Raw genomic sequence first — 23735 nt, 5'->3', positions numbered from 1 at the left:
ATCAAGAACTGCGTGGTGTGGTGTATAAATACGCTATCCCCTTGTTCTTGGTGTGCCTTCCACACCCTTTCCCGAGACCTGTAGCAGGCTTGAGCCCGGTTGCCTACAGTGGCACCTCCTTGATAGTGTCCTTTTTTTTTTTTTTTGATAGTCTACTTTTTATTGAGTACCATAACTTCTCCATTTTACTTCCCACTTTCTACCAAGATTTTTTGGGGCCATCTCCAAAATAAGCCATTTGTACTCAAGTTCTCATTTCAGGGTATAAATCTGGGGAAACCAAATAAAAAATGTTCACTTAAAAAGAAAAAGACATGGGTGATAACTCTGAATTTCCAGGGTGTATAAGAAGAGTCAGTATTACTTAGGGTAGGTTGCTGTAGAGATACAGTGTATTAGGATATACCTCACTACTACTGTCAATGTAAAAAGTGCATTTGTCAAATATACGGATGTAAATTTGATCATGTCATCAGAAACTGTGTTAGAAATTTTACCTGGTTTATCTCACTTAATTACACTCCCTATTACGCTGATGAGGAAGTTGAAAATCATAAATGCAAAATAACTTTTTCAAGATCACATTACAGTTTCAGGGTGAATCAGGATGTGTTAGGAGGCCAGATAGGCAAGCTTTGTGTTTACCAGATTGTGAAGGGTCAGGATAAGAAGTGGGAGTGAAGGCCTTGTATTTTTCATTCAGTGGCAAACCAGGTGAAGTTGTAAAACACAAGAATGCAAAGACCAGATGTTTTAGAAACTCCCTCTGACTGCAGGATGAAAGAGGGGTCAGAGGGGAAAGGACAGGAGGCCGGGCCCTTTAGGGAGCTATTGCAATAACCCAGGGTTAAGACGCAAAGGGCAGCAACTAGGGCAGGGGCTGTAGAAATCGCAAAGAGAGGATGGATTTTTCAGCTATCATCCAGGGGAGGGGATTGACAAATTTAGTGGCCAATTAGATGCAGGGGTTGAAGAAGAGGGAAGACAGTTTCTTGTTTTGGATATTGGTTGATGATTTAAGTATTTTTACTGAGGTCACTTCAACAATTCTTTGTTCTTATAACAGGGGTCCCCCTGGTGGTAAAAGAAAACCAAGAATGGATTTCTTATCCTGGGTATCTGCTCCTGTGGGACACAACCGTGCAACTGAACCTGGTTATAAGACCCTGGTACAGGAATCCCCTTCTTGTTTTGTGTGTGGCAGCAAAGACTGTGTCACAAGATGTGTGTCACACCTAAAAAGAACTGAAATCTGGGGGGTTAGGGGAGGGGGGAGGAGGGAAGGTGGTTAAAATGGACAAACTCCCAGTTATGAGATGATTAAGTTCTGGGGATGTAACATACAGCAAGGTGATCATAGTTAACAACGCTGTATTGTATTGAAAGTTGCTGAGACAGTAGATCCTAAAAGTTCTCATCACAAGAAAAACAAATTTGTAACTATGTGAGGTGATGGATGTGTTAACTAAACTTAATGTGGTAATCACTTTGCAATATATACATATCTCAAATCGTTATGCTGTATACCTTAGATGCATCCAATGTTTGGGGGGAAAATCTTCCTGAACGAACAACAGCTGAGAGCTGATGGCTGCGGATGGGTCGGAAAGTGAGGCCTGACAACAACCTTCACCCCCTTAAGCAAGGTAGCTTCTGGCCGAGAAATCTCCATGTAGCCCGGAATGGGGTTGGCTGCTATGTGGTGCTGAATGCAGTAACGGGAACTCTCCCATTATTGATCTGATTTCTTAAGAGCACCGCAGAGGAAAGAGTAGAGACTTTAAAGCCTGATACAGCTGCCCCCCGAACATCGGCCCTGCCACAAATCGGCTAGTATGTGTCTTCCTCTCTGAATTATAGCTGGCGGTGCCTGGGTGGCGGTGAGGCTTAAGGGAACGTGTGTAAAGCACTAGCCCAATGCCTCCTTAACGGTCGGAGGTAATGATCACCTTAGGAGCCCACTGAGGTCCTTTTGGCAATTAGTAGGGTCTATGGGATCCTGTTTATTCATGACTATGCTAACAAAAAAGGGGCAACTGCAAAGCTGACTCAAAATATCGCTGACCTGTCTGAAGCCCCCCAGGGCCCAGTAGTGAATCTAAACACACAAGGCAGAATCCCAGAGACCCGTCTTTGTGGTTTTTCTCTTAATGCCTTGGGAATAGTCTTTGAAACAGACAAGAAGGTTTTTCTAAAACAGGTACATTGGAATAGGCCTGAGTCATCGACTAAGATGAGATGTTTCAGAAAATGTCTATTTTGAGGCTGTGGCATGTTTCTGATTATGTATAAATACCTCGCTTATTATATAAATACATGGTGAGTATAACCTTTTGCTAAGTAATGCAAAGCAAATGGCCACAAGAAGATCTGAGAAAAGAGCCGCAGCATAATTGTACCTAGTGGTCCCCTTTCACAGGTCCCTGAGGATCCTGGAAAGGTTTAAGTGTTACAGCTGTAAGTTACCTCTTGAAATCACCGCAGCCATTCTCGTCCCCTCAGGAGCTCTGCTTGCGTAGGTATTACTTCGTCTTAGCCGTCTGTAAGCTTTTGTAAGCTCTCTAATGAAAACAACTGCATTTTCTGGGCTTAACTGCATGTTATTGAGTGTTCTGTCTGTCGTGCTATAAATGTACAGTCATGAGAAGCAGGCTGTTAACTAGGGACCACCAGCATACTAGGCAAATGGCGAATCAGGTATTTCATTGATGTGCCCAGAAAGTGACTTCTTAAAGGTCAGACTTAAAAAAACAACAACAAACAACAAAAAAATCAAAACAAAAAAATTCTGTTCACACCACACACAGACTGGGTCATAGTGAACAGCATAGGGTTTGACAAGATTAATTATTTATGATGTACTTCATAAGGAAAACAGTGAGGTTCTCCTATTGTAGTAATTCCCCCATATTATGTCCGATGCCATATTCTTATTAGCTCTTTCGACTTTAAATTGTTTTGTAGAAGGATATAATACCTGGCATTTCATATTTTTACTGGACATATGGCCATGATCTGCCAGATAATATGGTGGGTATAGTGTGAGTGTAATTTTAGGTACCAGAGAGCTTATTATGGGAGGGAATAGGTATCAAAACCAGTGGTGGTTCCATAATGATTCTCTGCAGATTTTTCCCATTTACTTTCTGTCATTTCAGGGGATACTGATGTTACCTCAGCCACAGGCCAGCCAAAGCTCGTGATTAAAGTGGTGGGTATGACATTTTTCCGATAGTCTGGGGTAAGATTGGATTATGTCAGGGTGTGAAAGGCAAACAGGGGGCGGGCTGCTTCCACCTGGCTCTGAAGGCTGCCTGCGGTTGTAGGAACTTGAGGGGCAGAATACCGCTTCTGAAGTGTTTGCTAACTGGAACGTAAGCCCCGCTTTAAAAACTAAAGAATTTTAAAAAATGTACAGTATTTATAATAAAGATATTTTAAAATAAAAATGTAATTGGTCCTTATTTTTATCAAGTCAATAAAATATGATATTTTTTTGAACTATATTTTCTATCATTAAATGTTAACTGTATCATTCTTTAAACTTTTGCACTCTCCAAATAAGTACTTATTTGCGATACTTAGGCAGAATTTTGGCCTAATTACAAGTAGTTCACTTTCTCTATCAGGGCTTCAACAATTACATCTACATAAATGTATAATTCTTTATGTAAATGTACTTATCTTAACTGAGACAGCTCCAAAGCATATGAGCCTGAGCTATATAATAAATGAATAGGTGTGTTAATCTCTCTATGTGTATGTGAGAGAAAGAGAGAGAGAGAACTGGGGTCCCTAAAAAGTATACACACACTCATGTGTTCACTGGGCTTGTGGTCCCTCTGTTTGAGAGTTGTCTGGGTTATGACTTGTCCCTCCCTTGTAGTGCTAGTGTTCTGGTTCAAAACCATTTTTCAGTCCAGCTGACTGTGATGGGTGTACACATAACAAGCAAAGCCAAAAGCACGCCACTTCCTACACACTCTTATCTTTCCTCCTGATTTCCAAGTGTATGAGCCAAATATGTATGCCCATGTCCAGGTAACAATTTCCATCACACAGTGTGTTTTAAATGAAGACTTTGTTAGCAAACCGCTGGCCTGGCCCTTGGAGAAAGCCTGCAGTGAGCTGACGCTTACCTTCCGGTGTCCCCAGAGTTGGTTCCCCTTCATGCCGTGACAGTCATAGAGAGTGACGGGGCTGTTGTGTGAGATCGCATCGAAGCAGAACTTCCGGGTGTGCAGTGGCTCCCCAGGTCGAATATCTTCTCTCCATCCAAAAGTAAAGAGCTACCAAAGCAACGACAGCAGAAAAGTTACAGTGAGTTTAATTTGGAGAGATTCAAGACCAAGGGGAGCAATTTAGATTTGTTTTATGACTTACAGGGAAAAACTGTCTTGTGATAATAGAGGTGTTGAGAAAGGCACGTATCACAAAGTGCTGTAGCAGTGACAGCTGCACCTTTGGGTGCCAAAAATGCAAACGAAGAGTTTCCAGGCAGGTTTAGACATAACAGAGGATGGTATGAAGACAGGGGAGGGAGGAGGTAGAAGAAGAACTCTTTAATGAAGTTCTTTACATTCTTCATTTTGATAAAATGCTACTGGGTAGAATGCTACACAGTTAGCCTACATGAGCAGATTAACTGAAAAGAAGACCAGGAGTAGAGGTGAGCTTTGTTGAAGCTAGGGATTTAAAAAGTTTGATTTAAATGAAAACTAAGCTTGAGGAAGTAGAGAACAGGCAAATTAATTTCTTTGGGTTGACAAGTATGATTATGCAGGGCAATGTTTTGAACTGTACCTCACAGTAAGAAGTACAGTTCACATACACACACACACACACACACACACACACTCATACACACTTTCCTTCCCCAAACTGAAATAAGTTTCATGGACTGATATTTATCCTTACTGCATTTAACAGACTGATATTCCATCTGACCTTATCCTGTCCTAGTCTATTCTATCCTATTCATCCCACTCTATTATTTTTTTAAAGACGCTGTTTATGATGCACTAAATTAATTATACAGTGTATTAAATTTCACCCCCCCCCCACATTCTTGTAGGGAAAGGGTATTTTCTTGAGTTTGACCTGGACAACCATTAGAGGGGTGCAGTAGAAAAAAGTCTTTAAGTGGGAAAATAGACTAGATGAGACTTATGATTAATTCCAATTTTAAGTTCACTAAGGTTATATAAATCTTACTGTAGGACTTAAGGCAGGTCTGGTTGTGTAAAGCCAAACTGGGAATTGCAAAGTAAAGGGGTGTCAAGGAGTCCCTGCTGATATAAAAACAAGCACAACCGACAGGCCCTCAGTATATTTCAGTTTTTAAGTCCTACCCAGGAAAGAAAATGTAGAGAATCTGGCAAAATTCTGGGGATGACTAACAACAACAGTTAAATGGGTGGGGAAACTGCAGAAAACTTGAAAGAACTGGGTAAGTGCTCTGAGGAAAATCAGAAAGAAATTTCTAAATCAAACATATGGAAGTTGGAAGTTGATTTGAGTAATGGCAAGGGCCTATAATTTGTTTCCCCTGAAGACAGGACAGAAGAGAATGTTCTCAATAGAAGGACAAAGAACTTGTAGGTTAGGCATTTAAAATGGACTCATACAGTGGAATTGTGTGGTCTCTTTTCCCTGAGCGTTTTTTCTTGTTTGTTTGGTTAAATATGATTGTGGACTGAGGCATTTTTAGATTCATTCATATTCTGTGAAGGAGAATGATATCTCAAGGACAAATGTCTACTCAGTGTTTCGGATTTTGGTCACTGCCCGCAACTCAGAACTCTGAGCTCCTGTTATCCTGTAACTCTATCTTGCTCACATTCCTCTTTTAACTATCTCTTCAACAGAGGTGTTGCCCAGGGCTCTCCTTGGACCCTCTGCCCTTGCACCTTCTCTGGTTGGTCTCCAACCTTCTCAGTGGCTCAGCTCTTGACAACGTGCTAATAACTCATCATCTGCATTACGTCCAACTCCATGTAGGATTTTCCAACTGCATGTCTCATGGACATCTCAGATTTAACACATCCTAAATTTAATAGATTTTCTTCCCCTTTTAGCTTGTTTATACCCTTATATTTTGTTTTAGTTGGTGGTCATATCATCCAACTTGTCAACCGGAGAGTCTTTCTTCTTTAACCCTTTAGTCTCCCTTGCCCTCTACATCTAATCAATTACCAAGCCTGGCAATTTTTGTCTCCTAAATATCTCCGGAAGTCTCTCTTTCTTCTATCTCCACTCCCATTGCTCTCCACATTTCTTGTCTGGACTACTAAAATGACCTCCTAATTAGTTTCATTCCTACCTTCCTTTTTAAATTCCTTCCTATCCGTCTGCCGTAGCCTCCAGAGAATTCTGTTTGAAATCTCTCTTTGGCCTTGTCACCTCTCAACCCAAAATCCCACAATATTTTCATATAACCCTTAGAGAATAAAGTTCAAACTCTTTAACATAGAAAGAACTCTGCACCATCTGGTTTTGCCATTTTTTTCCAGCTGCATCTCTTCCCTTTTGTCTGTGTTCCAGCAACAAGAAAACATTTATATTCCCTTGCACTAATCAGGCTACAGTTTCCCTTCTGTGGCTTTGTTCAGGGCAGTCCCTCTGGTTGGGAGGCCAACTTTCACCAGCCAACCTAGTGAAGGCTCGTTAGTTTTATGACATTCAGATCAGCTATCCACTCATCCAAGCAGCCTTCCTCTTTGAACCCCCTACTCCTCGCCACCGCGTGCCTTACTTTATCACGTTTGCCCATGTACGTTTCTGTGTCTCACTGGACAGTGAGATCTTTAATGGCAGGAATCACATCTTCTTTTATCTTTGCATTTCCAGCAACCTGAACAACCCATGACATATAATAAATGCCCAATACAATTCCTACCAAATAAACAAAAACTTACACTTGTTACATTAACAGAAAGTGTATGGGCATAGCTGTCAAAATGAACGAATTGATCTTTTTTGGTCCCTCAAAAGAATTTCTTCTGTTTATGTCTAATCACAACAATATCAACCACACTATTGTTTGTCAAAATGTCAACTGTAATGATTCTAGGCTCAGTTACCTATTATTTCTTGGCCTATAAGCCTGCCGTTGGCATTGATTAAATCTTTATTTCATTTAAATATCAAAGTGCCTTGTTACTGTGAGCAGACCAAACAATGCAGGAACCAGTGGTCTTTACTGGCTTATCCAGTTCCCTCTCTGTTGCTGTCTCCTGTGTCTCTGCCTCTGTCTCCTGTTTTGGTTTTTATACACGAAGTCTTCACTTAACATCATCAAACCCAAATTTACCATAGGCTAATTGATGAAAAAAGAGGTAAGTTCCTATGGCAACTCATCAACATTATAACAAACCTGTGTTGAACAAAACAACATGATTCGAGGACCTGCTTTCCCCTCAGAAGGCCAGAGACAAAAGGGACTGTAGTCGTTTTCTATACAGTCTCTTATACAGTGGAGGAAAATCGGTCCTGCAAAGGTCAAATGGTTTTATAGACAGTTTTTCTTACTTATCACTTTCTTACATTTTACTTGTCTTACACTCAATAAATGGATATGTTAGGTTCAAAAGAATACCTGTGTTAGGGCAGACTCACGCAGAGTTGTCTCTTGGGCAGATTGATTCATGTATTGTCACAATTATATATCAGGGATTCCTTAGGTGACTTTTATTTCTAGCTTCTAGGTGTGTTATTATAGTGCGACAATCATTCTTAGATTTGTAGACTGATGGGCAGCCTGTGCTCTTCTTCAGTGTTTTATGTATTATTGCTTTTGTTATTACCTGGTGATTACCTTCCTGTATCCCATGTGATATATCTTCAGATTATATCAATTGTTTTACTCTGCTGCCTCTACCATTAGCTAAAATTTTTTTGTCTTATGCTTTTGAAATGCATGCAATTGCCATTTATCTTGTCCTAATGGCCATGTCAAACCAATCAGGCATTGAGTGTTTCATTCATTAGGCACACTTTTCTGTGTGTGCTCTTGTCACGGCAGAAACAAGCAGACATTATGAAAGCATTGCCACTGCTCACATTGGGTGGTGTTACTGTGACATTCATAGTTTGTCTTCTACCCTTGGGCTGTTCCTTACAGACAGAAGAATATAGATTTCCTGGAAAATAACTCCTGATTCTTTTTCAACCTCCAATCCTTCAATTTTAGAGCAAATCGACATTAATTTCTCCACTTTCTTTTTTTAATTGATACTTTTAAATATAGATTCAGAATGATACATAACTCATGTCTTTGCTTTAACTGATTTTGCATGTGTAATGCTGCCTGTGTCTGCATTGTATTATATGAATAAGCTCACTAGACTTGGTACTGCAAACAATACGCTTATTATCATGATCTTGCTACCTGATTTGGGAAGATTAAACATGTTTTTATCTCTGTGGGGGGTGTTATTTAGATTCAGCGTTATGTGGTTGGCAGCTATCTGAGACTGGCAGTGTGCTCTGCCCTGAGAGTGAGACTATGTCCCAGAATCTATGCTTTTACCACATGCAGGCACCCGCTTCTGCCTCTGTTTGCACGTCTCCTTTCCAGGTCTTTGAAACGGGGCATTTGTCTGCTACCTCAGCAGGACCTAGGCCTGCTCTGCTGCAGTCAGCGCTTCCTCCCCAGGATGTGTTCAGAGCCTGCTGCCTGGCCAAGGAGCCACAGGGCCCTCCGCTCCTCTCCTCCTCTCCCCCGAGCCCTCCCCTCCGCTTTCTTCTCAGGGATTCATGCTACAATGGCAGTGGGGAGTATCCTTTCCAGACCTGCAGTCTTAGTTCAGTCTAATTTTAGTTTTCTTTCCTGGTCTGTAAAGGAAACTGAAAGCCAGCACACAATGCTATAGTGATACCAAACAGCTAAATAGATGGCCCTGGAAAATGAATCAAAGACATGTGCTTTCTTCATAGAAGCCAAATTAGTCATCACTGGTGCTCTGCAGCAAAAGGCATTTTCTCGCTTATCAACACTTGAATCTAAAAAACAAAATTAGTGAACAGGCAGAACAGAAACAGACTCATAGATACAGAGAACAGTGTGATGGTTGCCAGAGGGGAGTGGGGTTGGGGAGTGGGTGAGAGAGGTGAAGGGATTAAGAAGTACAAATTGGCTGTTACAGGACAGCCTTGGGGATGTAAAGTGCAGCACAGGGAATCTGATCAATGATATTCTAATAACGATGTGTGGTGTCAGATGGGTGTGAGATTTATCGGGATGATTGCTGAGTAAGGTACATGATGTGTAATCCCTGATGGGCCCACCTGATCTTGTACGTCAACTATAACTGAAAAATAAAAAATGATTTACAAAAAGAATTAAAAACAAAAAGAACACTCCAGGACTGCTATTCTAACTGGCAGTTTCTTTCCCTTTGAACTTGATGTATTTCCCCTGCAATGAATTCACTCAGCAGTTTTCCAAGGTCTTAGTAAGACTAATGACTGTGCGCTTAGATGGGAGTGTTCCTATTTCATATACCTTTCGGCAGTGTTCTGCCAATTACCTTTTATCCAGTGGGTCTGATTCATGTGTGTCTGTGTTGAAGAATAAAGTTAGAACTTGTCTTCACTGTTTGGAAACAGTGGTAATAAATATTTTTTTCCCCTCAACTAAAAAAGAAAAAGAAAAGTGCTTCAATAGACTCTTCTTTAGTTCCCTTGTGACTATTGTGTGTATTTATTCACTTGTTTTATTTGTGCCATTAAAAAAAGGATGATTCTAACTCTAATAAGTGTCCCTTTTGTGTTCTATGAATGCTTTTGAATTAAAAAGAATACCTATAAATTTCCTGTCCTGATATACTTTTTTTCTCATTCATGGATTTAAATCTAAATGTGAAAGAATGAAACCTAATTCTTATGAGTCATTGAGTAATATATTGAATAAAGCTTATGGTTAATTACTCGAAAACAAAGCAGCTTGTTATGTTTTCACCTCCAAGTCAATATAGCGTGATACGTATTTCAAATATGATTTATTGTTCACCTCCTGTAAGCCTTGTTCAATCTTCCTGTAGCTCCCTTTGTTGTCTCTAGAGACTGCAAATCTTTTTAAAGAGATTTATTAACTGGTTTCCTTCCCTTCTCTTATGTCTGCTTGTCTAGTGCCTCCCTCTGCTGACTATTCCTTGAATTACATGCCATAGATGTTCACAGTTTTGTCTGAGGAGCGAGGAAAATGAAACAATTTTAAAAGTGTATGGGACGGAGTTGGTTTTATATATATTTATTTTCAGCAATTAAATAAAATCTGGGGCCCAGATCATATTTCATTCTAGAACATTCCAGGGGATGGAAATATTAATCCCGATTCAGGCATTCAAGTATGCATACCTCCCATCAACCAGCTGCCTAGGTGTGTTTCCTGGTTGGGCTGAGTAGAGATGGCAGAGAGGGGTTTAGCCCTTCAAGGGTTTTCCTGTGGCATGCTCCTTTTTCTTTTCTTTTTAAAAAACATAACCTTTTCCTCTAAGGATGTCAGTCTTCCTGACATGCCTCTGAAGCCTTCTCTCTTGCTCTCGGGCTGAAGTAAGAAATGCTTCTTGGAGGTAACAGGCCAACACTGTATCTTATATCCCTGGTAGCACCCCTGTGGTGCTTATAGAAAGAGATAGAAAAAGGAGAAGGCAAGTCCGCTTGTACGGACATTTCGTTCCCATCAGTGAGTCCTGGAGCTGCAGTTTTCTTTCAAGCCTGTCTGATAAGTGTCCACACACTGCAGGATGTGTTTGAGTGAATGATGAATCAATCGCGTTTGGTATGTGGCAGCTGCCTTGGGCCTGAGAGAGAGTGCTAATTTGGTATTTTCATGACGCTCTCCAGGGAGAGGAACTGTGAGAAGGCAAAGGGGAACGGATAGTTACTCTGTACCTACCACAGGTTCGAGAATCTCTTATATCTTAAGACATGATTTATTTTTGTAATTACCCTGTTTGTGAGATCGGTTATTGTTCCTACTTAAAGATGGAGGAGTGATGGCCTAGAAAGATTTAATAACTTCACAAGGACACCCAGGTCAAACTGGTTGACATCTAGGTTGGCCTGATGGCAGGGCTCTTCTACAACATCGTGAGCTTGTGGGATGAGTACAAGGACCAGATTCCCAGCTAGGGCGTGGGGGCCACTGTTGGTTCAGTAATTGAGTGCATTAATTCTTGACTGTGCTGTGGACTTGACCCACTCATGCTTTCCTGAGTGATGCTGCTCTGCACTGTCATGCAGGCTAGAGGAGGGGCAGGTAGGGTCAGTGGGACAGGGGAGGGTGGTGCCACCATGCTGAGTCTCAGCACCCCTGAGCACACTGCAAGGCCCTGGGCTGGACAGGGTGGGTCTTTACTAGTATAAAGGTGACAGACACTTGAGGAAGACGGAAAACCGAGCAGAACAGAATAGGACAGAATAGAATACAACAAATACTTTATTGGAAATTGCTTGTCTACTTTTTTGATTGTCATAAGAGAAGTAGTATAGACAATTCCAGGAAAAAGAATGCACAGGGAAGACATACTATCCTGAACTTGGAATATATTCTTTTTCAGAGGGAAAGGGGAGCATCCTGGGGGGAAGGGGCTTTAACTCTATCTGTACACTGTATTCTTTTAAAGAATATAGAAATGGCTGCAGGTACTTGTTAAACCTGCATGGGAAGTATGTAAATGTCTACTATAATATTTTATGGTTTCCTATTTGAAATATTTCACAATTAAAAATTAAAGCACTAGAAAGGGGCAGAGGTGACTCTACCTGCTATTTTATTTTTCTTTTATAGGTGACGCGGTGTGAAGAGAGCCCCTTCCAAGGGCTGTCACATTTCAAAGTGGGTCAGGAATCCCACCTCATTTCATAAACTGCGTTGCACTGAAATGGTTTTTCAAGCAAAAGCAATAAATAGTCTTAAAGTATCCCATGAAGTTTATCTTGGGTGTTATTGCCTCCAAGTTATCTTTCATGTGTAAGTTTACATACTCCTACAACAACAAGAGGCATATGCAAAGTATTCCTTTCAATATACAGCCGGAGGGGAAGAATGAGATTAAAGTCACACAAACTTATGGAATAACAAGAAGTCTTTCATTAAAACCACGAAATTTAGTTGGAAGAGTTCCATAGCATTCTACATGCTTTTTACAGTTTGAAAACTATCATTCCAGGAAAGGAAATACAGCATTTCTAACATCCTTTCTATGATTTAAAGCACATTTTTATACATTATCTCATTTGATTATCATCACTGCTCTGAGAAGGAACAGAAACAAAGAAGTGAAGCAAGATCCCATCTAGGGATCTGTCCCCACTGACACCCTCCACGCCTGCCTCAGCCTCAGCCCCGGCCCATGACTTCTGGGGGCTGACCTACCTGTTCATGAGACCACGTCCTCTCAGAACCATCCTTGACACAGATGTCCAGCCTTAGCTCGGTGCCGGTGGCTCCGTGCTTGCTGTCCACACAGAGATTGGCGGCCATGTTTCGAATCTGTGGAAAGAAGGAACAATGGGCCTGAGGCCATTTTTTTCTTTACCTCTATTTTCTGACAATTCTGGTATAGGTGCAGTAGTTGGGTTTTTGTGTGTGATTTTCTGATTACTGAACAATGCCTTAAATTTATGGCAATTTATGGAGGAAGCAGGGAAATAAAAATAGCATGGTCCAGTCTACATGGAAAAGAACACGAGCTGGATGGACAGCAGAACTGAGGCTGGCTGCGGCAGGAGAACGTGTGATTGCAACATAGGAGGCAGCGGAGAGCTCATGACTTTTCTAAAATGGGAGATTTTTCTTCTTCAGGTAGTTCTTAACCTGGGATTTAGCTTCCTGTTCAAAAGCACCTTCTACTATTCCCACCTCAGCTAGGGAAGAGATCCGGAATGAGGCAGGTGATGCAGGGGAAGTGTGTGCTGAAAGAATGAATCACTGAGCGTGGTTCTGGGCAGGGGTGACCTTGACATTGCAGTTTGCCCGGGATGGTCTCGGTCTATACTAGGCCTGGCTGATGTATTAAAAAATGTCACCCTAGAGTCTTAGCAAAACAGCGAATACAGTACAGTTGGTACAATACTATGCTGGATAAAGATTCTCTATGTAAGGTCTGAACTTTGAAAAGTTGCAGAATAAAAAAAACCCTTAAAATTCTTTACAATTATTATATTAACACTGATATAAGAAACTGAATGTTAGGGGTGGGAAAAAGGTAAACTATGCAAAGTAAGAAGAGTAGACACAGTGACAGGACCTTTGGACACATACACGCCCTTTTGTCAGATCTTCCTTCTGAATATCTCGCCCATTCCCCTGTTAGCATCAGGGCCACACACTGTAGTAGAGTGGGATATGGTTTCTAGTTGGTTACTTAGGCGTGTTTGTTTAGATAAGCTTAATGATCTCAATCTTTTTCATGCCTTTGTATAGTCCTGGATTGTCCTAATCCCTTTAGGTCTAGCTAATAATAGAAACAAGAACAGAATGTACTCCACTCTGCTGTTCATTTTAGTGAAGGTTCTTTTGCCCAGAGTGTGTAGGGAGGGTGGAGAGCCTGCCCACAGCAGAAGGTGCCTGACCTGGGCCTATTCTTATTTGGGAGAAACAATGAGGCAGAGAAAAGGTGGTTAGGAGACACAGCAGGTAACATGAAAGGAATAAATGAAGCTGGGATGAGATGGCGGTGGAGAGGCCCATTTCCCCCTTCAGTTCTTTCAGGAGTAGGCGCTGGTATGATGTCATTCGGGAGGGAGTTAGTGTGGTGGGTGCCAGTTTCCTTTTTCAGGGAATTTGGCCACCGTTTGGGTTCATCTTGCACTATTGGACCTCTACCCTCGGAGTCTCTGTCCCCGGCGGCAGGGAATGTGAAATAATGTAGGGCACAGGGTAACACTTCTTAACCTAGTTCGGCCTATAGACCTCTCTGAGAATCCAAGGAAAGCTAAGACCTACTTGCAAAAACAAGTGAACGGTAAGTAAATAGACACCAGCACATTTGCACTTGATTTCCTGGAAAGCATACACTCTGAATTCGAACTCCGAACTAGGACAAATGCTTGCCTCACATGCCTTGCAAACCAATTGCACTCCCCCGTTTAGCAGCATAGGAAATCCTGAAAGAGAGGAGTGAACTTGGCTGGTGTCAAGTGCCTTCGCTTCTCTCTCACTTCTTTTACTTTTTCTCCACCTTCTTCAAACAAGTGCTAGGGAGGAACTGCACTACGGAATTTGAGGAGCCATCGTTAAAATGTGCCTTTTGTAGAACCACTGCCTTGGCGTGTGAGAGTTTCTTCAGTGAAGTAGAGTCAGCCAGGAGGTCAAAAGTCTGACTTTGCTATTGCTGCCTTGGGCCTGGTGCACTCTGTAAAGCTCCTATTTGATCTCCTCATCTGAGTGCAGGGTGTCCGTTTCTAAGGCTGTCTTTCAACCTGGGGGCCGCCTGAGAGAGAGCCTGGGCCAGGCTGTGTTTTCACTTTTAGACCGTCTAACTCGCAGACACTTGTCTTAGAGAACCAGCATTAGCTTACGCCGAAGACATCTCTGGGCACTACTCTTCACTCTACTCGCGTCCAGGAGCTCTGGATGACATTTTGGGGAAAAGCAGCTGCTTACAGGTTCATGGCCACAGAGGGGGATTTTGTTCCCCTTTATCACCGGAGGGCCTCTGCTCTTGGAAAAGGGGGATGTAGGGAAGAAAAGGACAAAGAAAGGCAGGGACACTGACTGGCAAATCTACCCCATCTGCTTGTGAATTCACACCAAAACCTCTTAGAGACCTTGTTCTGCTTCTAAATGCTCTGAGCTCCGAAGGGCTCTGGCAGGAATGGAGGAGACCCATTTTCTGAACGCTTGCATTTTCTAAATTCTCACTCAGATGGCATCTGTGTAGACAATGGGATCAACCTCTCTGGAAACCAAATTTCAAGTTTCGAAGCCCTAATTGTCTACATCTGTCTAAATTCCAGAACATAGTGGTGCCAGAGAGGAGGTGCTGGGAGTTCAACACAGGACACAGTCTTGGATACAAGATTAGTATCGGGCAATGCCCGCTTGCATCTCTCCCTTTTCTCTCCAGCACATACCCCTCTCCTCTCCTCTTGCTCACAAACACCACTCCCTCATAATAAACAGGCAAATAAGATTCCAGTAGCACTGATTGTAATACATGTTTATTCCTTTGAACAAAGTTTAAACGGTGTAGACCAGAAAATTTAGAAACGAATTATACTTTTCAACACAGGCTTGGCACCTGTGGCCAAAGGTAAAAGAGTTCACACACACACACACACACACTCCAAATCTAGAACACAGAGCTGACTGGATCTATGTATTACATGCTAGATCATTTTCAGTCTTGATTTCTTTGATTTCCAGCTTTAGGGTTTAGCATCATTAAAACTGAGTCAAGGAATCCTGAGAGACACCAGATATGATTAGGAAGCAAGGTAGTGCTTGACTGGGAGTGGGAGAAAAGAAGGAGAAACCTGGGGAAAAAAGAATCAGGACTTGTGACAGGATTAGGAGATAATCTCCTTTTGGGTGAGGATTAGGAACAGGTCTGGCAGAGAGTCAAGGGTTTCTTAGGTATGCAAGAGAAGGCAAGCTCAGTGGGAACATATTTGTTGTTGTTTTTTCCCTCCCGAACACAGGAGTTTTCTGAAGTAGGTACAAGAGAAGGGGAGTGTGACATAAATGTCAAGGTGGCTAGTATTAAGTGTGTGATAAGTAATTTAAGCGGCTGTTGGAGAGACCAGCCTCTTTTTAACAAATGGGAGAACACTGTTTGCTAATTTCCCAACAGCCTTGGGGTCTTTTCACTAAGAAGCAGTAGGTCCGTGATTCATCCAACAAATATTTATTAAGTATTTGCTATGTCCGAGGCACTGTGCTAGATACTGGGTGTACAGTGAAAAATAAACAATTGGTTCCCTCCTTTGTGCAGGTTTTGGTCTTGGGAAGACATTAGAGAGTGGAAGAAAGGTTTGAGACTTCCAGTATTGCTGGCAGTGAATTTCTGATGCTGCAGGAGGAACCAAGATGCTTCCCTTTGTGGACTGCAGTTGACTTTAGAATGCAAACTGAGGTGCAGAGCCAGAAAGAATGGAGATGCTCGTGTGTAACTGGGGAGAGAACTGCATCCGTGTGGAGTAGGCCTGGGCTCTGCTCACCAGGCACAGGTGAGTTTTCCTATAATCTAGCCACCCAAGCCTTTTCAAACCTCAGTTTATCTATGTATCAAACGTCAACATTTAAGGTGTGCTTCTGAATAAAAGGTACTTTCAGAGTACTGATGGAGATTCAAAGACAAAGAAAAAACAGTTTCGCTCTGAAGGAGCCCACGGTGTCATTGGGCTACCTCGCTTTGAAGGCATTTTATGAGATTACTAAAGCAAAGTGAGAACTGAGCAATTCTGAGCACTTGGAACACTATACAACTGATGACTTTGGAAGGGGCTCTGGAGGATGAATAGATTCGAATCTAGAGTGAAATGGCAGAATGATAACGTAGCCTTAGGGGTCTGAAATACACATCAATACGGAGATTTGACCGTGTCAGGCAGTTTTTAGGGAATGGCTCACACTTGGTGTGGCTCCACACAAGGTTTGTAAAATGAGGACAAGCGTGCGTGGTGGGTAGCTGGGGAGATTAAACTGATAGGTGCAAAGCGCTTGCCCAGCGATGGGTACATTAGAAGTGGTCAGTAAATGTGAGCTACTATTTGTTCGTTTGCTCGTTTTTTTCCAGTTGAATCCACCCCACTGGTAAATGTTGTCATGTCATAGACAGACCACATTTCTATTATACCATGAAACATCCCATGAAGCCCTTCAAATTAAAAAAAAAAAAAAAAAAAAAGACTGCTACTGAACAAGCTGTGGCCTCAAACTCCAGACCTATTTTTCAGTTTGGATCACCTGTTAATCTCAGTAATGTCATAAACAGCCACTTCAGACCTCAGTCTGGCAACTTGGATGTCACCCTGAGTGTACCCAAATCCCCCCCAGCCCCCCATTCAATTAGCTGCCTCCATCCTGAATGTCCTGCTCCTTTCCACTCTCACACACCTTCAACATCCCTTCATGGGCTTTAAGAGAATTGTAGTAAAATATATGTATTATATTTTGTCATGTTTAATGAGCACCCATGTTTTTGTGAACATTATACATGGGATTATTATACCCATTATTATATCCACAGTATGTAATCATTATACCCATGTATAATGCATATCCTTATTTTTCCCTAAAAGATGTGGCAAAAATGTGTACATTATACACAGCAAAATACGGTAACATGAATTTTGCCATTTTAACCACTTTTAAGTGTCAAATTCAATCACATTAAGTACATTCAAAATTCTGTGTAACCATCACCACGATCTATTTTCAAGGTGTTTTCTATAACCAATAAGCAATAACTTCCCCAGCTCCTCTGCTCCCAGTAATCTCTATTCTACTGACTCTATGAATTTGCCTATTCTAGATACCTCAGATAAGTGGGCCCATACACGTGCCATGCTTACTTCATTTAACGTAATGTTTTAAGGTACATTCATGTTGTAGCATGTATGAGAACTTCGTTCCTTTTTAAGGCTGAATAATATTTCATTGTATGTAATATCTCTGTTTCTCTGTCCACATCTATCTATCTTTATGTCTACGTATCAGTCACATTTGGTTTTTCGATTCTGCCATGGATGGACTCTCTCTTGCAGCTTTATTGAGGTATTATAACATATATAAACTTTAGGTGTGCAACGTGATGTTTGATACACATAAGTATTGTGAAATGGTTACCACCATAAGATTAGTTAACACCTCCAACCTGTCATATAATTACCATAATTACTATGCTGTACATCACACCCCTAGAATTAATTCATCTTATAGCTGTAAGTCTACCCTTTGACCAACATTCCTCTGTTAGTTTTAACCCCTAATCCTGGCAACCACCATTCTATTCTTTATTTCTATGCATTTCACGTTTTTAGATTCTACGTATAGATGAGATCATAAAGTGTTTGTCTTTCTCTGATTTGTTTCACTGAGTATAATGCCCTCAAGGTCCACCCATGTTGTCTCAAAAGGCAAAAAGATTTTCTTCTATTCTATGGCTGAATAGTATTTCATTATATATATGATATGTAATATATATAGATAAATTTGATGTGAGGATAAATATGATTATATATATATATACATATATATATATATATATATATATATATATATATATATATATATATAGAGCTTACATTAGTGTTTGACCCATATTAAATGCTCAATAAATGTTAGTTTTATAGTAGTATTAGTTGCGGGAGTTTTGGGATGCAGTGAGAAAGGAGACTGGGAGGTAGATTGATGCCATTTTGTGAAGGACCTTAGATGTCAAGATAAGGAATGCAGACCTTGTTTTGTTGGCAAAGGGAACTATTAGAATTACTGGGAAGAAAAACTTGTTTTAGGCAGTACATTCCGGTGTTAACGGGAAAGATGGATGAAGAGGTAGGCAATTGTAAGCATGGGCAGTAGCTCTGACTGAAAATGAGTATCTGGAGTATGAGAGTGATAGCGACAGAATGTAGCCGAAGAACGTATGTACTCAAAGAAAGACGTGTATTCCAGATGCATTTCTCAGATAGCATTTACAGGTCTCGACAACTGTTCACATGCAGATAATAAAGAAGACATGCTGGATTTGAGGTGTCTTTGTGACATCTGTACGTAGACACCCAGAAGTCTGGATTTTGGAAAAGAGGTCAGGGTAAGAAAGGTTGCATATTGCCTTTCAACTCCAAACCTATCCCTCTTTCCCTTGCTTTGTGACACTCAGGATGGACCCTGCCAGCATTTTTCGTTGCCAACAGCTCAGCTACAGTTTTCAATTTCAACAATAGAGGGTGCTGCATCTTTTAACTAATGTCTTGACATATAAAATTGCAGCCATTTTTCTCCTGGAGTGCTATTTGATGAATATGAACACTTCTCCAGATGCTTAGATTCACCTATGAACTGCCAATAAATCTAAGATTTGCTTGAGTTCCAGTATAATCATGAAAAGCCACTTTCAACATTATCCCTGAAGCCAAGGTCAATAGCCCCAGGCATTAAAAAGAAAGCAACTTTTTAGTCTACTTGAAAAACTACTCACACAACAGTGTCCAGATAAAATAATTCTTCTTTTGAGTTCAGGTCAGATCATTGAAATATGGGCAGGTTTAAAAGCTTGCCTAATAAAGAGACGTTAAGCTCTTGGGTAATATTAAGGACCAGTAGTTAATGAAGATCTGCAGTCAAAACCATAGGGTTGATTCTGAGAAGGATGTAACTCTCTGACCCTGGACAAGATTGCAGCAAAATCCCTGAGATACATGATAATTTGTGAGCTTTTAAAGTTTTTCAGCGAAGTAGATTCTCTTGAACTTATTCTTGAGTTTAATAGCTGTCCTTCTAAGGAAGGTCAGCAAATTGTCCTTATTTTCAAGTAAGGTAATTCAGGGTCTGAGTTTTTAATTGTAAATTTCATCACTATTAAGCATAGTCAGCATATTAAAAGAGGTCAATTGGTTTTTTAAGGGAAAAATGTGGACATGTCAAGTGGCATTTGGGGATACTAAATGGCTATGTAACATTTATGAGACATTTCATGGTATAACTACTTCCCTGAAATTTTTTCTGTGGGACTGAGATTATGAAGCCATATCATTTCCATTTAGTAGAGAACACAGTAGTGGTAAAATATATTTCCATCCTCCTTCTTACCTCCTGTCACAAGATCAAATACACGGGAAGTAGAAATAATGAGCTGTGAAAGTCTAGCCTTAAAATTCTGAGTCACATTGACCAGCATGCCATCACTATATCCTGTAGCAAATTCATGCAAAACTAATGGAGAAAACAAATTAACATTTTCTATAAAAAAGCAAATGTACTGCCTCTGAACCCGTGACAGTAGAAGTTCCACTCTGGAGTACCATCTTATGTAAAAGTAAGTGTATTAATCTCGAAGTGCTTGAATGATCTGGTAGGCTTTTTGAACAATAATCTCACATCTACTTCTATGTAAGCAGTTTACATAATTTTCTCTTCCCAAATTCTTAACTGTGAACATAGTTAATCATGACAGACTCAATGGGTGCATAGTTCTGAGAATGAACTGGTTGGGGTTTGATGAGATTGTGATATAATCGGTAGTTGCCAAAAGGCAAGAGTTATTTTTTCTGTGGGAGAGAGGGAGACTTTATGTCTCCCACAAAATACAGCAGAATAAGACAAAAAAGAAAAAAAGTGGGACAGAAGAGGTGTTAAGGAAAGTCAACATTAGTCTAGTTCTGGTTTAGTGAGTCTGGGTATATGTACAAGCTAAACAGCTAGTCCATGCCAGTTCAAGTTACCTGACACCCTAGTTCAAACTTTTGAGAGGCCAAGGGTTGGGTTCTGGGTCTGGCAGCATCCTACAGTGTTATCTCAAGCCAGTGAGACTTTCTTGGGAAGAAGCCATGCCTTAATCATTTCTGTAACTCCAGCTCCTGGCATAGATGTTGGTGTATAATGTAATCATCAGCTAGGGCTACCATAGCAAAATGCCATAGACTGGGTGGCTTACACAATGGAAACTTCCTTCTCACTTCTGGAGGCTAGAAGTCTACCATCCAAGTATCCACAGGTTTGGTTTCCTCTGAGGCCTCTCTCCTTGGCTTTAAGATTTCAGCCTTGTCACTGCGCCCTTACATGGCTCGTTTTCTGTGTATGCACATGCCTGGTGTGTCTTCCTTTTATTATGAAAATTCTGGTCCTGCTGGCTGAGGGCCCCATTTTTATGACCCTATTCAATGTTAATTACCTCCTTAAAGGCCTTATGTCCAAGTATAGTTACATTGTGGAAAGGTTAGAGCTTCAACACACAAATTCTGGGTTGACACAATTCAGCCTCTAATATATAATACTTACTCAATAATTACCATTTAAATGAAGAAAAATGTTCACTATTTTTCTAGGCAGTTTCTCTGCTGATGAATGAGAGGGGTCACAATAACAGCCATTTATTACCATGCTTGCAATTTATTTTAGGGTTTTACAAAGAAGCTTCACTAAGCATTGGATTTTTCAAATGATTTTAAGAGAATTTATTGCTTGGCCCTTTTGTGGGATGTGTTTAATATCCCCTCTCTGTTAGTACACACATACCAGGCCTATTTGGGAGATTGCTAGAGTCTCAAAGCCACTTGCTGACCTCATCTCCCAAATCCCTCACCCAAATCCTGACTCATCTCCTCTTATTGCTGGGATTAGGTCACGGGCAAAGCTCCAGCAATGACTTTTTGAGCCACAAGGGGCCCTCCAGCTGAATGTGATCCTTGTCTGCTTTATATTTTGAGCCTGGTTTTAATTTTTTTCATTCAAGGTTGTCAGTATTATTTTCCGTAAGTGATGTTTAACTTCTTTTGGGTCACAGACTGTCTTTGAAAATCTGATGAAAGCTATGGACTCTCCAGAAAAATGTTCAAATATACAGATGCAAAGTATTCTTGCTTTATATATCCAGTGGCCCGTAAAGACTGATTCATGTATTAATTACATATGTAGCTTTTTTTCTATCCTTCCTTCAACAGACCCACAGGAACTTAAGATTTGTGCTTTGGAATACATGATGTGATACCTTCCCTGTATCCATGGGCATTGGGAGACAAGAGAATGGCTGCAGTTTTTGCTTAAAAAAATAAAAATAAAAACTGAGAAGTGTCTTATGCAAAAACAATTATCCTTTTAAACCACCCCCTCTTGTATGACTTAGGTAAAGTGTTGCCTCTTCCATCCTTTGAAATGCGAATCAGGGTTTCCATAGCGGTGAATAATAGTAGCCAACATTTAACAGAGAGCTTGCCCTTTGCTGTGTAAAGCTTTCCATAAATACATTTCATTTAATCATCACAACAACTCTATGAGGTAGGTACTCTTATATTCTTCCTTTGCAGTGAGGAAACTCAGGAATGTTAGTTTTCTGTATCTGCCGTAACAAATTACCACACACCTGGTGGCTTAAAGCAAATGAAAGGTATTTCCCTCACAGGTTTGGAGGCCTGAGTCCAAAATCAGGGTGTTGGCTCGGCTGTGCTCCCTTTAAAGGCTCTGAGGGAAATTTCATTCTTTGCTTCTTCCAGCTGCCTTAGCTAGTGGCCACTCACTCCACTCTCTGCCTCGGTCTTCACATGGCCTTTTCCTCTTCTCTTTGTGTTTCTTCTGTGTCTCTTAGGAGGACTCTTATCGTAGGATTTAGGATCCACCTAGATAGTTCAGGATGATCTCGTTTTGAAGTTATTAATTCCATCAGCAAAGATTCCCCCCTTTTTTATTTTCAGATAAAGTAACTTTCTCAGGCTCTGGAAATTACAACGTGGACAAATCTTTTTGCTGGCCATCATTCAACCCGCTACGCAAGGCATAGGTGGGTTATAGTGAGTCAGTGGTGAACCTGGATTCTGATTCTTATGTTAGAGCCTGAAGACCCTATAAAAACTCACACTTGATAACTGTAGACTTCAGAGCCTCTTCTTGGCTTACTCTTGGTCAGAGGGACAGTTGTACCATGTGCTAACTGGCCACTTGCTGAGAGACCTGGGCCCAGTTATGTATTAGTCCTAGTTCTAGAGGAACTATGAAACTGACTCATACAAAGAAATAAAGAGTCTGAAGCCAGGACAATGGAGCCAAATATCACTTTAGGCACAGAGTGCCAAGATCTAGTGTCCTTCCTTGCTTTCTCGGGTAAGGTGCTCCATGGAAATCAAGCCATGAAGCAGAAGAGAAAGGACTTGGGAGAGTCTCAGAAGCCTGCTAGGCTGTGGTTGGGACCTGCTTGGGCAGAAGGGCAGTGGTCCTGTAGAAATATTTGGTGAAAATATTGTGTATATTGAAAAAAAATAAAGAAGACATGAATAAATGGAAGGAAAGACATTCCATGTTCATATATTGGAAGACAATCTTGTTAAGATATACTACCTAAAGCAATCTATAGTTCATCCTTATCAAAATCTCAATAATATTTTTGCAAAAGTAAAAAAAAAAATCAATTTTTAAATTCATATGAAATTTCAAGAGATCTTGACTAGCCAACACAATTTTTTGGGAAAAAAGAAGAAAGTTGGAGAACCCAGACTTTCTGATTTTAAAACTTACTCTAATGCTACAGTAATCAAAACAGTCTAAACCAATGGAATAGAGAGCCCAGAAATACACCCTCCCAGATGAGGTCAAATGCTTTTCATTTTCCACAAAGGTGGCAAGATCATTGATTGGGAGAAAAGAGTCTTTTCAACAAATGGTTTTGGGAAAACTGAATATCCACATGCAAAAGAATAAAGTTAGACCCTTACCTTACATCATGTACAAAACTTAACTTGAAATGGATCAAAGACCTGAATGTAAAAGCTAAAACTACATGACTCTTAGAAGAAAACCTAAGAGAAAAACTTCACGGCACTGACTTTGACAATGATTCTTGGCTGTGACACCAAAAGCGCAAGTAACAGAAGAAAAGATTATAAGTGAATTTCATCAAAATGAAAAACTTTTGTGTATCAAAGAACACTCTTAGCAGTGTATAAGGTACATAATAAGATAAAATATTTGCGAACCATATACCTTATAAGGGGTTAATATCCAGAATATATACAGAGCTCCTAAAACTCAACAACAACAAAAAAGCAAACAATCTAACTCAGAAATGGGCCAA

The 23735-nt window shown here is 40.7% G+C and overlaps 1 protein-coding gene and 1 long non-coding RNA gene across 2 annotated transcripts in view; one reads left to right on the top strand and one right to left on the bottom strand.

Annotated features, from left to right (window-relative positions):
- GALNTL6 (polypeptide N-acetylgalactosaminyltransferase like 6) overlaps window positions 1-23735 on the bottom strand; it is an 850890-nt gene that overhangs the window by 12638 nt on the left and 814517 nt on the right. The window contains exons 11-12 of the mRNA XM_024569059.3: window positions 12383-12499; window positions 4140-4289 (exon numbers count right to left, since the gene is read on the bottom strand). Coding sequence (XP_024424827.2) covers window positions 4140-4289; window positions 12383-12499 — 267 coding nt within the window. The remainder of the gene's footprint in view (window positions 1-4139; window positions 4290-12382; window positions 12500-23735) is intronic.
- LOC128779329 (uncharacterized) overlaps window positions 15600-23735 on the top strand; it is a 66916-nt gene continuing 58780 nt past the window's right edge. Inside the window, exons 1-2 of the long non-coding RNA XR_008425237.1 lie at window positions 15600-15663; window positions 15945-16179. This is a non-coding gene — a long non-coding RNA (uncharacterized lncRNA). The remainder of the gene's footprint in view (window positions 15664-15944; window positions 16180-23735) is intronic.

Source organism: Desmodus rotundus, chromosome 9 (assembly GCF_022682495.2).
Source record: "Desmodus rotundus isolate HL8 chromosome 9, HLdesRot8A.1, whole genome shotgun sequence".
Taxonomy (NCBI): Eukaryota; Metazoa; Chordata; class Mammalia; order Chiroptera; family Phyllostomidae; genus Desmodus; species Desmodus rotundus.
Note: the sequence above shows the minus strand (reverse complement) of the source record. Positions and strands in the feature narration are given on the sequence as shown.